At 44.1% G+C, this 18,080-nt stretch overlaps 1 protein-coding gene across 5 annotated transcripts in view; it reads left to right on the forward strand.

Moving 5' to 3' along the window:
• Positions 1 to 505: 505 nt before the first annotated feature.
• Positions 506 to 18,080, forward strand: part of actn4 (actinin, alpha 4) — a 70,534-nt gene continuing 52,959 nt past the window's right edge. For 3 of the 5 annotated variants that reach the window (XM_034232781.1, XM_034232779.1, XM_034232778.1), the window contains exon 1: positions 507 to 917. In XM_034232781.1, coding sequence (XP_034088672.1) covers positions 792 to 917 — 126 coding nt within the window. In that variant the 5' untranslated portion in view covers positions 507 to 791. Of the gene's footprint in view, positions 918 to 18,080 lie in introns of all 5 variants that reach the window. The other 2 variants (XM_034232780.1, XM_034232777.1) reach the window with 2 other exon arrangements.

The following is an 18,080-nucleotide window of genomic DNA, read 5'->3' on the forward strand; positions in this document are numbered from 1 at the left end:
CTCATGTTCAAATATTGTATGAATATTCATGAGCTGTCTGGGCCTATAGAAGCTACTGGAGACAGGTGTGTCAAATACACAGATTCACAGCGCAACTCAAGCGGGGCTCCCTTCAAAATAAAATCTCATAACTTCGGGAGCGAATAACCAGAATAAAACAATTGCCCAATACATCTCCAATTAACTTTTGCACTTGTTTAACAAATTGATCATTAAAGTTAAATGAATCAACCCTATTCACAATGGTGGACATTAAGGACTTTGCAATAATGTATTTATTTTGTTTGTTTATTTGTGATAACATATCAAATTAATACTAATACGTTTGTGTAAGAGAGGAAGAAAAAAGTGCCCTTTGCTTTAGTGGCAAAACAAATGCAAAGGTTTTTGTGGAAGTTGCCGGTGGTGTGGGAACTCTTTGAACTCTACTTTGAAAGGGCAAACCGGAAGTGGCGTCGCTCAGTGCGGTAGCTTGTCGGTGCCTGCAGCCTGTAGGAGCGGCTGGTTCCTCCCAGCACCCTCACCGTTCAGAGGGAAAGCTTTTCTTCTCACAGCAGCAGCGGGGATTTTTCGGACTGCACACGCCGGATATTCATCACACCATAAAACGCACTCACGACTGAACGCGACGAGAGCAGAAGGACACTTTCCCGGGTCGTGTATCCCTCCACGTCCCACCTCTCAGCTTTAGGCCGCCGTTTCTTTGTTTAATTTCTATACAAAATATTTCTTCGTACGTTGTCCCCCTCCCGACTGGCTCTCAGTGGCGCACTCAGCTCTCTTTTGCTGACATGGTAGATTATCACGCTGCTAATAATCAATCCTCGACCGAGGGCGTGCAGATATACATGGAGCAAGAGAATGATTGGGACCGGGACCTGCTCCTGGACCCGGCCTGGGAGAAACAGCAGAGGAAGGTAAGGAACCAAAGTCGGGCCCAGCTGGGCCGAGTGGAGCCGGGCTGAGAGGAGGCGGTGTCGGCGGGTAGAAAGAAAATGGCAGGGAGGGATGTGATGGGGAGAGGAGGTCAGAGGCAGAGCGGGCCTCGGGTTCGTGTGAAGCCCGCAGCTGCTCCTAGAGCCCCGCTTCACACCCACCACACTGCTCTCAGCTCGGCTTCTCAATGTCAAGTTCTTAATTTCCCTCTTAATAAATGTTCCTATTACTTCTGTGAATCAGTCGTGCTCGGTGTGTGTGTGAGTGTCCAACATAAGCTTTCACTCTTTAGATAGGTTGTTTTCCCTCTGCGATAGGAAACGGGGCGCCACATTGTTGTAAAAAAAAAAATCAAACGTGTGATTGTGCAGCCCTGCGAGGCTTTAAATAGAAAGGGGAATGGTGTTATCTGGGCGTCCTGCCCCACTGGCAGGGTGGAGGCCGATAAGACTGACGGAGTTTCAGCTGCTGACCGATACCAGGCCGATGCTCCGATAATGTAACTCTGGAGCTGCTGTGCTTCATTATGTCTCCACATTGTATCTGTTTTGTACACTGAGAGAAAGCAGTGATTCTTGGGCAGTGATTACATTCATAGCAGGCAGTTTTATTATAACCCATGGCCTGCTGGTGATATTCTTCCCATGGTTAGCAACTTGTTTAGCAATGATTCCAAATAGACTATTTACATATTTAGAACATACAGAGTTGTTAATGAACAATCTGTGGCACAGACTGCTTTTCTGACAGGTCAGGTTTAACATCACCTCATGCTAAAGCTAGGAGCATTGGTAAGCTATGTGGAGACACCCATTGTACAGTACGTGCAGACTGTTACATGGTGTGTGTGCCAATCACACCTCAATTGATATTCTTCCCACAGCCCTGGGACATATTCGTTTCTGTATCCCCACTCACTTCACTGCAAAGAGCTAAACGCCCACTAGCTGTGCTGCACATTTTGGCTTCAGTTATATTCTGCATACATACTCGGATAGCGATATGAAACCTCTCGTGTGGTACACCTGGCCCTGCACCCCCAGCTTTTTGGCCTAATACAACACCAATTGTCTAAATAACCTGATTATCATCTCCTTAAGACATCTACATTTCCACTGTGCCTTTTTTACTTGTCTAAAACAAGCAGCACCTACTCCTACTCTACCTCCCCCACCTTCATCAACTCTCCATCCAATTTCTCCTCATCCTCTAATTCTGTGTTGACATGCTTTCCAATAGATGCCACTGAGTCAGAATCAATGCTAATGTTCCTTGACATACTTTGCAGACTTTCCCCTATGATGGCTAGTAACCTTGCTAGTAACCTAGCCTTGCTGTATGATCATATCTCAAAAATAAAGACCCAGTGAAGCACTGATATATTGGGTAATGGAGGATGCAGTTCTGATCATTTGAGCGTCACTTGTGACACCCAACCTCTCCTTAGGGAGTGGAGAGGCAGTATAATGATGGATGATTTCAAGAACCATTGCTTAAGCAAGAGGAATGATTGAGTGGGTGTGTTTTTATTTGTGTGTAGAGCTAACCAGGCTACGCGCCCTTTCTTATCCTCTTACTAGCCAAATGGCTGGCATACTTTCTAGTGGTGTGACAGCATGCCGAGCATAGAATCGTGCATTTTTATTAGGCTACTCAGCATTTTAGCCGTCACCATCAAGCATTCCTGCTGATGATTAGCATCACGCCCTGCAGGTTAACCTTGCTGTTAACTAAAAGTGGTTAGATGACTGCGAGGACTCTGCATATTTGCAGAGAGATCACACAGGTCAAAGTTTGCTCAAACAGAACATCTAACCTACCAATCATTAACAGACTGAGGCTTGTTGTGCAAACCGGGGGTGAGGTCCACTCCTGAACCTGCAGTCCTCAGTGAGGCTGGTAGGTGTGTGTTGGCCGGGAACAGGACGGCCTGGGGACATGTCCCCCTGCCAAGCCTGAGTTCTGCTGGCCCCGGAGAGGCGGGGGAACCGAGGGTCAAATTCCTGCAGTGTATTCACGCTCACTGTGCCAGTTATTGCGCAAAAGTGAGCAAATGCCTCCCGCAGGAATATCAAGTGAGAAGTGGATATAATGAGTGTGGGAATGGATTTGTCCTTGTAGTCTGTGAGGGGGGGGACTTGAGGTCAAAAGCAGGAGCCGTTTGACGAATGCACAGTTTACCATCATGCTGACTCTTCACATTTACCATGTAGAGTAAAACAAGAGGGGGAATAAGGCAGCAATGCTTAGGATTGTTTCGGGCATTCTTGCCTGTATTTGATGTCCAGGGTTAAGCAGGAGAGACATCAATCTGTATGAAGAGTCAAAGAAATGGAATGTGGCATCTGTTCACATTCAAACAGCACCTTATCTAATGCTATGAGGATCAGGACTTGATCTGTTTGTGTTCAAATGCTACAGCACATACCTAGATAGATGGATAGATACTTTATTTCATTTATCTCATTGTTTAAAAGTTTGTTATGGTTCTGGTGTGAAATAAAGCACAATAATTACTAGGGATGCACAATATTGGTTTTTTGAAACCGATACCGATAACTTCCTGCTTCTCAAGACCGATACCGATAACCGATAATAATATAATATATATATATATTAAATGTACCTGTAGTTTTTGCACACCTGGTGGTAACAAAAAGACTAGTAGTGAGCAAATGACATGAGCATTACTACTATGAACAAAACAAAGCCAAGAACAGTTTTGACTCTCGTCAAGCGCCATAATTTCTATGATGAAGTTAGAGATCGTTTTAGCCCTGGGGTCGTCTCTGGCAAACTTCTTGCCTTTTTCAAAAGCCTCGTCGATAGGTAAAAGCCCCGGTGCCTTTGCAGCTGGCTTTGGATTCGCCGCTAGTTTAGAAGCGCATGCGTCTTCGTACGCTTTTAACACACCATCGTAGCGATGGCGATGTTTCAGGTGACTAATCAGGTTGGCAGTATTATAGCTCGTTGCCTTTTTCCCTCCTCGTGGAACTTCTGCATTTGTTAATACAAATAGCAAGCGAACTATCTAACTTTGAAATAGTCCCATACTACCGACGACATGTTTGTTTACTGTCCTGGCTTCACGGCCGCACACCATTTACGTCACAGCCAGGCATGAGTTAGGGAGCGCTGGATTTGTGAAGAACTCCCCTCTTCCTAAACCACTAATACCACAGTACTGGCAAAACGGGAGGAGCCGAGTGAAAAACAGGCGCCCCTCATCCCAATCCACCCACACCGCAGTATGTTTTCCTTTTTTTACCCAAAAAATATATTGTATATTATCGGGGCTATTAATACTGTTATCGGGTTTATCGGGATGACGTCATAATTCCTAATATCGAACCGATAATTATCGGGCCGATAATTATCGTGCACCACTAATAATTACATTTAAGACTGTTTCCCTTTTTTTAAGAAAAGTATCAAAAAATTATCGGAATCGCAATTCTTGACTTGGTATCGAAACCAAAATGTTGGTATCGTGACAACACTATATGTTATAGTTTGGATTCCTAAAGCTTTTAGTCTCCGATCCCATCATTCAAGGACGTACACAATCATTTACATTTTTTGGCTATGTTCAATCTGAATTTATTAAAAAAATCTATATTGATTCTGACTTTTCTACATCCAACTCACAGGTTTATCATTGCTTTGAGAAAAAGATTATTAATTTACCCCTTTTAGAAGGGAAGTTTGTTCTGGGAATGTCATTTTCGAGCCTGAGACCTGGAAAACAGGCTTGGGGCTCAACAGGTTACGTCTTTCTCACCAACACAGGCTGAAACATGTTGAAGTATGCAGTGACGCCAACGCAGGTTTTATTGTATCTCTCGCACCGTGTGCAGGCGGTACATGCAAATCTCAGCGACAGTTAGGCAGCACATATTTCTGCTGTTATGAGGCAGGGCGAAAGTACAGATAGGTGGGCGGGTGAAGAAACGAGGAAAACTGCAAAGTGCACAAGCCAAATGGCCCTGAGCAGTCGGGATCACTGCTGAGTGATTGTTCTTATTTGTCAAGGATGTTCTTTTGAAACTAATTAGCACTTTTCCCACTGTTCCCCTCTGACTGTAGTGTGAATATTTTGTGTGCTCACCATGTGTCGTTCAATTCTAGAGCACTTTTCGTAAAACAAATCTGATGTGCGAAAGAAAGCGAAATAATTGACTCGTGTCACAGCTTCAATGATTGTATTCCCTTCCGTCCGCTGGTGTTAGGAGTGTGTAGCACTGATTTCCTCTCATAAATCAGCTGATTTGCAGCGGCAGAATCAGTTGTGGTCAGTGACTGTGATGTTTATCAGTCTTCATTTTCCTATACTGTCAGCCTGTGTGCACAGACGTGATTTGGAGCAGCTGAACCCACTTTACAGTTGAATGCTGTAACTGAAAAGTAACTCTCTGTCCATCAAAGCACTTTCTTTAAATAAACTGAAATATGTCACTCAAGGATATCACTTTTTTTTCATATTTAATGATTCCATAGTGTGTCCTTGCTCACAGAGGCAGCAACTTTAATGTGTTTGCAGCCAGCCTCCTCTGTCGCAGCCTACCCCAAAACAAAACACACTGATTTCCTTTTTCCCGTCACTGCCAAGGTGGGCAGCTGGACACAATGTTAGCTTGTTCTTTTCCCGCCCACTTTCACATTCACGTGTGAGTGGCTAGCAGCAGACGGGCAGAGCTAATCAGATGGCTCGGGTTGGATCAGAACTAGTTATGACTGACATTTTGTCATCTGGCTGCCGGGGCTGTACCCGAATATTCGTTCGTTGGAGTACTATTCGGGTTTCAATTTCGTTATTCTTTTTTTTTCCTTCCCTGCGGCAGCCAAATTGAATTTATTGAAATCTCCAATATCAACGTAAGAGCTTGTGCCTCTTCGGGGGGTGCTAACACTTAACCATAAACATTATCCAGGGCTCAACGCTAACTTTTAAAAGTGGTTGCCAGGCTGGTAACCAGGCATCAGCTTTTGGATTCCAAAACAAAAAATATGGTTGCCATTTTTAGTCACCTTGTATTTTAAATAATTAAGATACTATACAGTTATACATCAACTTAATAATGAACATGTGACACAAAAGAATGTTCAAATGCTTTACAATAAGTAATTAACACAATTATTTGAAACTTAAGTGGCAGTAAACTTGTCCACCCTCAATTGCTGGTATACTAAATGCCAGTAGTGCAGCTGTTGTCCTGTTCGTCACAGATCCCTCACAAATGAATTGAGCAAGTCACTAGTTTCTTGACCTTTGTGCTGACCCCCACCATAGATCCACTGGCCCTTCAGCATCGAAGTCTTGGATTGGCCAGATGTAAAATAAATGAAAACCATTCACAGTTAAGAATTAGATATGAATTATTAATGCTGTAAATTACCTTTTTAATATGTCTAACTATATTTAAAATGTGTTACCTTTTTATATAAGCGATTATAATTTGTATGCCAATATTTTCCCATGGTAAAGTTTCGTTTTGCACTTTTATTTTGGTAGTAATAAGATCGGGACTCTTATTTTGAAGGAACTTTTACCGGAAGTGAATACACAACGGAGCAGAATGTAAATATATATTATATTTCGCCTTCCAAGACTTTACACATTTCCTCTTTGCTTTTTGTTCGGGTTCATCTTACGCTTTATCAGTTGAATTACTTTGAACATTTGTTTGAGAAGTTGACGGGTTGGCCGAACTTTTTACCCCACAGTAAAACAACTTAATTTGCTTCGCCATTTTTTGTAAAACAAACACACGGCGCACCGCGCACGCGAGTAAACGTGCATCGCTTTCTGTCTCCGTAATCACACCAATGCACGTGCAACTTAAGTATCAGGTTCCGACTGGTCACAACAATAATTAAATATCACTCTTAATACAACAAATAATTAACATTTATCTCTTTTGGGGTGCACATTTTGCTGTTTGCTGTCCTTATTTCTAGGCCAAGAAGTGGTTACTGTCGAGCCCTGTTATCGTTTACTTTTCTCCGTCTTTATATGTAGATATTACTTTTCTCCGTTAATCTCTGTCACGTTGTTTCCATAGCAACAACAACTTCCTGTCAACAGCGCTAACTCCTTCAAAATAAAAGCATGTCCATAACAATTGGGAAGCCAAGCCAAATTACACTTAAGCAGTGGCGGCTGGTGGACAATATTTTAGGTGGGGCTGTGGAACTGGTGACCAGACAATACTAGGGGGGTCCGGGGGGATGCTCCCCCGGAAATATGTTTTGAGAAAAGACCCCTTAAATATGACTTTTGGTGATGTTAGAGGGGGGGGGGGGGGGGGGAGGACAAATTGAGGCTTAAAAATATGAGAAGACTGATCAACACCTCCATAATCTTCAGTGTGGTTAGCTATGAATCTTCCAAAACTTCCAAACACATTGTCCTGGACATAGTTTCTGCAGTATAAACTGTGCAACAGTACAGTAGGCCCACACAAACTGTAGAACACCGGGGCTTTGGGAACACTCAAAATTACTTAAAATGATTTAATTCCCATTTAACCTGTTAAGGGGCTTTCCCCCCCCCGTTTTTTTTCTCACAAAACTGTGTCTCAGGGCTTCTTAAAACTCAGCTAACTGATGATATGAACCATCCATGTTTACCGAAACAAAACACAAGTCTCACAAGAAGCGTCTAAATGAGCCCTGAGCGAAAAAATGCTAACGCACTTTAGGTATAAATCAAACGATATACTTATCGGATATGCACAAACAAGCTTAGCTAACAAACTAAGATTCCACAGATTCTAGAAACATAAGTGTCATCACTGAGCGGTCATCACTGAGCGGTCATCACTGAGCGGTCATCACTGAGCGGTCATCACTGAGCGGTCATCACTGAGCGGTCAACACTGAGCGGTCATCACTGAGCGGTCAGAACTCGCGACAGGGGAAGCAAATACAGACATCACACGACGTAGCTTTAGGTAGCAAAACACGGAGATATGCTCACCTTTTGCTGTTATCTGATCAAAAACGAGAAGGTTAATCCATAGGTTAATCCAATGTGTCTGTCACTTTGAAAAAATTATTGATAATCCATAATTGCATTTTTATGTCAAAAACATGAGTTTTCCTATTAGCTGCTAATGATAGCTTCCAGAGTGTATGACAGCTCCCTTTTTTGTCTCCTTGGATACGAGTCAAAACAACTCACAGACTGCCTTGGGCCGGGCGCTGAAATTGCCCTTGGACCATCAGATCTGACAACGCTGATTGGCTGAAATTATGTTTCGGCGGCATAGTTTAAAGATAGCAACAGTTGGCTTCTGCTGCACTTGCTGCAATCTCGTCTGGGCGCTGTGCATAGCGCCCAGACGAGAGAGGGTAATGATACTCGGGCAAGGCCAGGCAGGAAACATGTGACTTATCAGTAACTTTAGACATCGTAACACAATTTTAAACGAGATTGTATTGTAGATTGTATTGTACATTTTATATAATATTTACCTTGTTTATTAAAAATAAAAAAATTTAAAAAAAAATATTTTTTTTTTTTATCTTTAATGTGAGAAGAGGGGGGGCGGCGCCCCTATGGGCCGGCCGCCACTGCACTTAAGACATTTATACAACTGCAACGAAAGTAACAAACACAATGCAATGTCCTTTTCAGTTTCAAAGAACACAAATTGGGTTATTTACTTTAACAAATAACTATAAAACAACAATACTGTAGAATAACTAAATGAATGCCATGAATAAACTGAAATACACATGTTTAAGCGGTTCGCTGCTGATTACTATGCCTTTACTTTTTTTTTTACTTTCTGCCTCCCTTCCTGTTCCTAAAACAACATTCAAAAGAATGAAGGGGGCTGAAAGCGGTTGACTAAATAGCCTGCTCACTAAACAATGGACAATGCTGTTTGTAGGGAATAAAAGGGGCAGACGCCTTAATTGGTTGTTGGTCTTTTTGTGTGTGTGTGTGATTGGCTGGTTCAGTGCAGCATGAACAACCTGACTGGGGTGTGGCAGAGGCTTGAGGAATCCGAGCTGTTATCATTCTGTGCTGAGGAGTGGTTATCTGTTGTCTCGGCCTCAGGTGAGCTGCAGGCCATCTAATTCTTATCACACACTGATGTGTATGCATTGTGTGGCAGCCTCTGAGAATTCATTATCTGGGCAAGCAGGACCATCTCCCGCTCTATGTACTACAAATAAAGCAGTTAAATATTTTTCATGATTGTGGTGATGATTTTGGCTGAAAAATAATAAATTCCGACACCAGATTTTGCTTTGGAAAACCGTTGGTGGGAATCCTTCTTTCTCCTCTATTTTCATTTATTTATTTTTAGTAAACAATCAAGTAATCATAAAAAAATAACAAAGGAATCTCAACTACAGCCAACGTTGTGTAGATCTAACTTCCAGGGTCTCTTCCTGCTTTACAAGAATACAAGTGAAGGGGAGACACTACTTCCTCTTCCAACACACTTAGAGGAGTTTACTAAGTAGTGAGTGTCTGTAGGCATTTAGGCCGTGAGATACACTGCCAGCTGATTCCAGGTCAGCTGAGGGAAAGCCCTCAGCCTCAGCTGATCCAGAGTTTGCCTGTGGAGCTGGACAAGGAGCAGGCAGTGAAGCAGACAGCCAGCCAGCGAGGGGACAGAGCAGAGAGGAATGCAGCCTCCCTGTTCCTCCTCTGTCTTTCTCTCAGCTCTGCCAATAGCGGCGGTGAGAGAGCATGCAGGAGGAAACATTCCTTTGGTGGCCCATTATAGCAGGCTAGGCCAGTGGGAGGGGGCTTTTTACTAAAGGGGGGCGGGGTGTCCTGTTTTCTTTTTGCAGAACGGGGGGGGAAAAAGGAGTTTGCAGGATTGCAGATGTGGTCTGAGCGGAGGAGAGAGGGAGAATCCTCCTTGGGAGCAGGGGGTGCTCGTGGGGGGGGTGGGGGGGGTGGGAGCGAGTTTCCAGCTGGTTACGATGTGGCGGAAGTCATGGCGCCATCCCTGCTCCAAATATTTGTTTGCAGAAATGTTTTCCGACACCATCACCCTGAGATTGATTGCACTCTGGAAGCTTTGTTTCCAGGCCGGTTCAAAGTGCAGACAGAAAGTGGAGATGCAGACCTAACCCCAGGTCCAATCAGCTGAGAGATGTGGTGCAGGGTGTAGCCCCCGGCTGGGATTGACAGTGGTCGGCTGTGGGCCTGTGTGGAGGTGCTGGAGTCTAATGTGTTTCCCTTTCAAAGAGATTTCTTTACGGTCTGTTTCTCTGCCGCTCTTTGTGTGAGAGGAAGGCGTTGCATTTGGGGGCAGAGGAGGACTCTGTGCATCCCGATGTAATGTTTGCTGCTTGGTTTAAATGCAGGATGGAAAATGTAATATTTTACATGGGTACATTTTCAGTGATTTGTCTCGTGTGTTAACACTTTCTGCCCCTTCATTTGTGTTTTATTTATTCAGAGCTGATCAGTGATGGATGGCCCCTCGAGCTGACTCATGTTAGACTGTGTGTCACTGTGTGTGTTCTGATACTGACTGTGTTTTAGAGGAGTCAGAGGGGTGTTGTTTGTAGGAAGGCAGCAGAAGAAAAGGATATGTGTTTAGGTGTGGTTGAAGGGTGGGGGCACCATTATATTATGGGTCTTGGTGAGGGGGGTTGAGTGCAGTTTGAGAGTTTTCCCCCTCTAGTTTCCAGCAGAGTAGCATAGCTGTGGGTTGCCTGCTGGGAAACACCGGGCAGTTAAACCGTGGGTGTTGTGTGTGTGTGTGTGTGTGTGTTGTGTGTGTGTGTGTGTGTGTGTGTGTGTGTGTGTGTGTGTGTGTGTGTGTGTGTGTGTGTGTGTGTGTGTGTGTGTGTGTGTGTGTGTGTGTGTGTGTGTGTGTGTGTGTGTGTGTGTGTGTGTGTGTGTGTGTGTGTGTGTGTGTGTGTGTGTGTGTGTGTGTGTGTGTGTGTGTGTGTGTGTGTGTGTGTGTGTGTGTGTGTGTGTGTGTGTGTGTGATAATGGTGCATACACAAATTGAAATTGATGCATCACTATTGCAGCTCTTCCGCAGTCGTCCTGTGTGACATCACTGTGACCTCTCTGCAGAGTGCAGGTAGTCTTCATCATGGATTTGTCAGGCTACAACCTCTCTATTTCTGGACCCCACCCTTCAGAGCTCTGCTATCATGCTGTACCTGAGAGGGAGCGATGGAGTTCAAATGTAATCCAAATTGAATCAGAAACATTTTTAGCAAGAAGCAAAACCCTGTTCTCACCGTTGCTATTTAAAGTGTCCTCAGCAGCTGCAACCGAGGCGAACGCAGCGCTGCTCACACACGGCAGCTGTAGATAGAGGTGCACTGCCCTCACCTTCAGCACACTTTATTCAATGTGGTGGTTTCCTGTGTGCTGTTTAGGTGTTGCTCGCATCCAAAGTTAGAAGACGCTTATTATCGGGTGTGGTTTTGTTATTGCAACACATGTTGTATATCCCACCACAGAGGAGCAGATGACTTCCCTCTGACACAGAGAGGAACAGAAAGGTGGGGATGCTGTGATGTTTGGAAGTGACTGCTGAGGTTTAACATTAGACTTGGAACGAAACACCTTTTTTTGTAATCACACTTAGTGCCATAAAAAACAACCACAGAGTTTAGAATATCATCAAGTAAATGATCGTGAGATGACTTCACATGGGCACACGGCTCTTTATGGCCTAAATTACAGCAGATACATGTAATGTCCAGGGGTGCACATCACTTGTTTGCCCTGGTTCTCAAAGGAGCACCTGGAGATGTTGCTTGGTGCTCATCCTTAAAATGAAATAAACCGTAACTTTTGAGGGGCTCTTGACTTTATTTGCCAGACACACGGCACTGAACACACATGCAGAGGTGAACACAGAACACACATGCAGAGGTGAACACAGAACACACATGCAGAGGTGAACACAGAACACACATGCAGAGGTGAACACTGAACACACATGCAGAGGTGAACACAGAACACACATGCAGAGGTGAACACAGAACACACATGCAGAGGTGAACACAGAACACACATGCAGAGGTGAACACAGAACACACATGTAGAGGTGAACACAGAACACACATGCAGAGGTGAACACAGAACACGCATGTAGAGGTGAACACTGAACACACATGCAGAGGTGAACACTGAACACACATGCAGAGGTGAACACTGAACACACATGCAGAGGTGAACACAGAACACACATGCAGAGGTGAACACAGAACACACATGTAGAGGTGAACACTGAACACACATGCAGAGGTGAACACAGAACACACATGCAGAGGTGAACACAGAACACACATGCAGAGGTGAACACAGAACACACATGTAGAGGTGAACACAGAACACACATGCAGAGGTGAACACTGAACACACATGCAGAGGTGAACACAGAACACACATGTAGAGGTGAACACAGAACACACATGCAGAGGTGAACACTGAACACACATGCAGAGGTGAACACAGAACACACATGTAGAGGTGAACACAGAACACACATGCAGAGGTGAACACAGAACACACATGCAGTGGTGAACACAGAACACACATGTAGAGGTGAACACAGAACACACATGCAGAGGTGAACACTGAACACACATGCAGAGGTGAACACAGAACACACATGTAGAGGTGAACACAGAACACACGTGCAGAGGTGAACACTGAACACACATGCAGAGGTGAACACAGAACACACATGCAGAGGTGAACACTGAACACACATGCAGAGGTGAACAGAACACACATGCAGAGGTGAACACTGAACACACATGCAGAGGTGAACACTGAACACACATGCAGAGGTGAACACAGAACACACATGCAGAGGTGAACACTGAACACACATGCAGAGGTGAACACTGAACACACATGCAGAGGTGAACACTGAACACACATGCAGAGGTGAACACACATGCAGAGGTGAACACACATGCAGAGGTGAACACAGAACACACATGCAGAGGTGAACACAGAACACACATGCAGAGGTGAACACAGAACACACATGCAGAGGTGAACACAGAACACACATGCAGAGGTGAACACAGAACACACATGCAGAGGTGAACACAGAACACACATGCAGAGGGGAACACTGAACACACATGCAGAGGTGAACACAAGACAACATTAGCACGACCAGTAATCCTACAAGCTGTCATCACTACCCTCCTGACTGTTCTCCTCACTGTCTTCCTCTCTGTCAGACATGGTAGCTGATGATGTAGGCCTACTTCTTCCTCTCTGGTTGAGTCTGTGATTAGCTGCTTGCATCCACAAGTCAACAGCTAGTTTTGGGTCGAAAGTCTCTGTTGTCATCTTAGACAAGTGGATGTAATCAAATAAGTATGTGAACATAACCAATAGCCTACCATAGCCAATAACAAATTAATGTAACTTATTTTATTGGTGTTGTTCATTCATATCTTATTTTACCTTAACATTTATTTATTTATGCATTTTTTTTATCTCTCCAGTTTTAAAGGATATTTTTGGTTACTGTCCTATAGTATACATTGGAATGATTTCAAACCTGTTTATCCCAATAATTATAAAGGAGTGCCTTGGAAATATGTGTTTACATAAATTGTGACCAAACCGTTTGAACTTAGACTAAAGTGAACTATCTAAACACTCAGAGTCCTTTACCTCACTGAGCTGTAGTTATCAGCCTCTCAGTCTGACTGGAGAGGACTCTCCTCCACCTTGTTGTAGAAACATATTCTTCTTACATCCGTTAGAGCAGCTAGCACCAGATTATAATAACAACAGCGCCGGAACCGGTGCACCCTCCCTCTCTCCCTCGCTCACTCGCATTTTGGCTGTGAGCTGCGGGCGCCAGATAAGCCAACATCCCCCATTTTCATCACTTACAGCGCCCATCGTACAGGGCAAATGAAACGTGTAACCCGGGTGAAAAGGGTGTTACATTTACTTAATTATGAATGTTGTTACATCAAGGCCGAAAATTAGGATGAGCACCAACGGTCAAAAATGTTTGTTTCCCTCCCAGAGCTGCCAGCGCAGCGCCTCCCCGGATCTGGCGCCCTAGGCGAACATCTATAACGCCAGGGCTACCTACGGGCCCGCCCTCAGTTAATATGCTCTCTCCCTCTCTCTCTCTCTCTCTCTCTCTCTCTCTCTCTCAATGTTGGTACACAAATGCGCCTTTTTTCAAATGACCCGGTGCTCTTTTTTTGGCGGAGGTGCGCACCTGCGCACCAGTTATGTGCAGCCCTGGTAATGTCCTCATGAACAGAGCAGGAAGTAACACCTCTGTGGTACCCACACTGTTGGGCAATTGGACAAGTGTAATGGTGTGCACACACACGTACACACACACACACTAGGGATCGACCGATATGGCTTTTTCAAGGCCGATACCGATTATTAGTAATCAAGGAGCCCGATAACCGATATTTGGAACCGATATACATTTGCAGTAAAATCAGAAAATCTTGGTGTCAAAATGTAGAATAACACAAACTCCAACACAACTCAACACAACCTCTTTGAAATGCATTTAAACATATATTATGTTTAATGAACTTTTAAACATCTTACAACTGGTTTCCTCTCTGTGCCCTTTTCTTTAGTGCAGCCATCTGCAATGAGTTAGAGAGACAAGAAGTGGGGCTGCAGGCTGACATGCTTAACTAACAATAATGCTTAATTTATTATATCTGTCTATCTAGCATAACATCCCAATAAGCTGCTAGCAACTGCAAAACACTAGTGCTAGCTAATGTTTTGCAAACTATTAAAAGTGAGGCTATTACAGTAGACCTAACGTTAGTCTATTAGCCTCACTTCTAATATGTTGCTAAACATTTGCTAGATACATGTTGGCTAGCTAATGAGCTTCACATATCAACCTGAAAAACTGCGAGGCTCCACTCCACTCGCAGCCCCCCCCCCCCCCATCACAGTTACTCCGCTGCGAGACGCTGCACGCACCCCCAACTCTGACTGACTTCCCGCGTCCCTGTGTAACTGGGAAACTGATAGAATTGGATCATAAGATCGTGGTGTTTTTGCAACTTCAGCTGAGGGGATAGGGATGTTTATTGAACTTCAGTTTAACACATGGATGGCTCTGCCGCTCAGCGCTGCTGCTTGCTTCAGTCTGTGTCTGCGTTCTTTCGCACCTACCTGTAATCTGAGAAGGTCCCGCCTCTCTGGCTGGCTCCCGCCCGGAAATCTTCAGTAATAGCCTATCAGATAGCGCTGTGGGCGGGACATTGCTCGTGTACACAGAGTGGTGACTGCAGCCAGAGAAACGGCCGCATCAGAAACAAAGTTTTATCGGCAATTTGATTTAAAAAAAGGCCGATACCGATAATCGGTCAAATGCGGAATATCGGCCCCGATAATCGGCCAAGCCCACACACACACACACACACACACACACACACACACACACACACACTCACTCACTCACTCACTCACTCACTCACACACTTGTAATAGCCAGTTTTCTGTGCTGATGCTATTTGGATTGACTTTAAACATGGCCCATCCGTAACAGACTGCATAGGTTCCAACGTGATGGAAATATAATGTGTGTCATACAAATATTTAACTAAGAAAGAAATCCTTGATGCATTTTATTTTCTTGCCTCTTTCCTTCAGAGCAACCTGAGGCAGGTTAGAATCCATAAAGCCGATCATCATTTCCAAATAATTGAGTTGTTCTGTAGAATAAAACATGAGGAGCATGCGACTACATGACCACGCCTAAACGGGTTCTTATCCCTCCGGGGAGGGTGTGTGTGAGAGACAGGGAGGGAGATGAAAGAGAGAGCACAGCAAACGGGCTGTGCTAGTCTGGTAAGAAGTGGTGAGCCGTGAGTTAAGGCCTCATACTACATCTTCCTTATTGCAAATATGATCACAGCAAGCCTTTTCTCGCCACATACAAAATAAATACGATCATACGAGTAAGCCAAACCTCATTTGAGTTGAGACCGATTATCTCTGTCCTAAAGCAGCGATTGGGATATTAGATAACACTCATAAGACTTTGGACTCTGTGACTGACACCCCCCCATTATGAATGTCAATACTTTTGGTGGGTTTCTCTCAATTCATTTTTTGGTACCAACCAAGCTAACTTACAAATAATGTTGTATGTACCAACATTATTATTGACAGTTGATGATGTTAGACAGTTCTTCCTGCCTTTGAAACGAGCAGGAGGCACACAGCCCCCTGATGTGTCTGTGTTAGGCCACATACAGGCTGTTCAGAGAGAGTAGCTGCTCCACAATAGAACTGGCTGCACAAATGCACTTTATTTGTTCTTGTGGAAATCTCACACTGCAGCACTGAAGTGAACTGAATTGGACCCAAGCCTGAGAAATAGTTCTGGGATTTGTATGCATTGCTTAATGTTTGTTGTGGTGTGTCCAGACAAAGCCCCCCCCCCCATCACAGGCTTTTTAAACACAATAGAGGTGAAGATTAGACAACACATGATTATAACTACGTGTGTGTTTGAGTGTTCCTCTGCGCTGTCTCTCATTTCCTCCTGTTGTATTATTTAAATAAATGTTTTCAAACTGGAGCAGGAGGTGAAGAGGAGAGGACACATGCTCACAGCAGACAGTGTATAGTGTGCATCACTTATTTAAACACACACACACAGGTACACACACATGCTTACCATGACATATACACACAACACAGGGAATCTACTGGAAACATGACATGTATGGATTGTTTCGATAAAGACAAATTGCAAATCATCACCACTTAAGCTCTCATACCAAATAGAAACAGAACATGTGTTACTTCCTGTATGCCACAGTAAACGGAGCACATTTATGTCAATACATAAACATGTATTGACCTTCAAAACACTGATGTGCTAATGAGCCAGGTGATTGGCTTGAATCCAGATTTTTAAGTGTGTGAATTTATAAATTGTGAACAGTCTCTCCGGGCTTGCACAGCTGAAGCAGACACTCAGAGGGGTATCAATGAGCCTGTGCTGCTTCCAGGACACAGGACAGCAGCAACATTCAATATTTAGTGAGTGTGCCTTCAGCAACCCCACGCAGCACTCTCCCTCTCTGACTCCACATTATCCCTTCTCTTGTTTATCCGTTGTTACGGCAACCAGTTCAGACTAAAATAGGTGAACCAGAGTGTTGCTATTTTAAGCCTGTTTCTGATTCTGGCCATTGGTGTTACAATTGTTTTTCTGTGTGTGTACATTGAGCTCTGGTGCTTCTATTTGTAGTGTGGGATATAGTTCTGGTCCGGCATCTCCAGGCCCAACCTGGGGCCTGTTCAGAACTTCAATCAGTTTTTTGATCTATCATAGTACAGAGGATTTCCCTCAGACTACAAGCCCAGAGCTTTCACAGAGACATTGGGTGAAGGATAGGGAGTTTTACAACACAAAGATGAGATCATGAAATCATACATTCACACGTCTTTCATCACCTAAAATGAAGTGTTGGCATATTGGAACATATGTATTCTCTCTTGTATTAGATGATCCTTGATTATTCTGAAATCAGGAATGCCGTTTTCAGTTTTGGATATACATCCTCCAAGTGTCTACCCGTGGACTCCATGCAGTCAGAAGGATGAGAAGAATACTGCAGGTCCACTGGCAGCTGAGAAGACAGCCCATCCCAACGTGCTGCGGTTAGCCTCGGGGTTTACCACACAAATGGGAAACAGGAGGGTTCTTCTCCTCTTCCCTCAGATTGTTCTGATGGTGTAACTTTTCGGCAGTCTTTCCTGGGGACAGCATAGAGCAGGGCTGTGCAATTAATCGTATTTTAATCGCGATTACGATTATGGTTTGCGACGATTATGAAAACAGCATAATTGACAAAATACGATTATTTTGCTGGGTGCGCTTTCGCCCCTCCCTGAAAGCCCACTCGGCCACGTGGGAGTGACATGTGTTGTGAGTGTTCAGCGAGAGCGAAGATGTCAGAACAAGAGCAGCAACTCCTTAAAAAGAAGGGTCAAACTATTTCCACTATTTGGAAGTACTTTGGCTTTCAGGAGTCCGACGTGGAGCAAAACAAAGTACAGTGCAGGATTTGTTACCAGGTTGTGTTGGCACCACACGCTAACACAACCAATCTCTTTAATCATCTGAAATACAACCACAAAGTGCAATACGACC

This window comes from Gymnodraco acuticeps, unplaced genomic scaffold, assembly GCF_902827175.1.
Source record: "Gymnodraco acuticeps unplaced genomic scaffold, fGymAcu1.1, whole genome shotgun sequence".
NCBI classification, from domain to species: Eukaryota; Metazoa; Chordata; class Actinopteri; order Perciformes; family Bathydraconidae; genus Gymnodraco; species Gymnodraco acuticeps.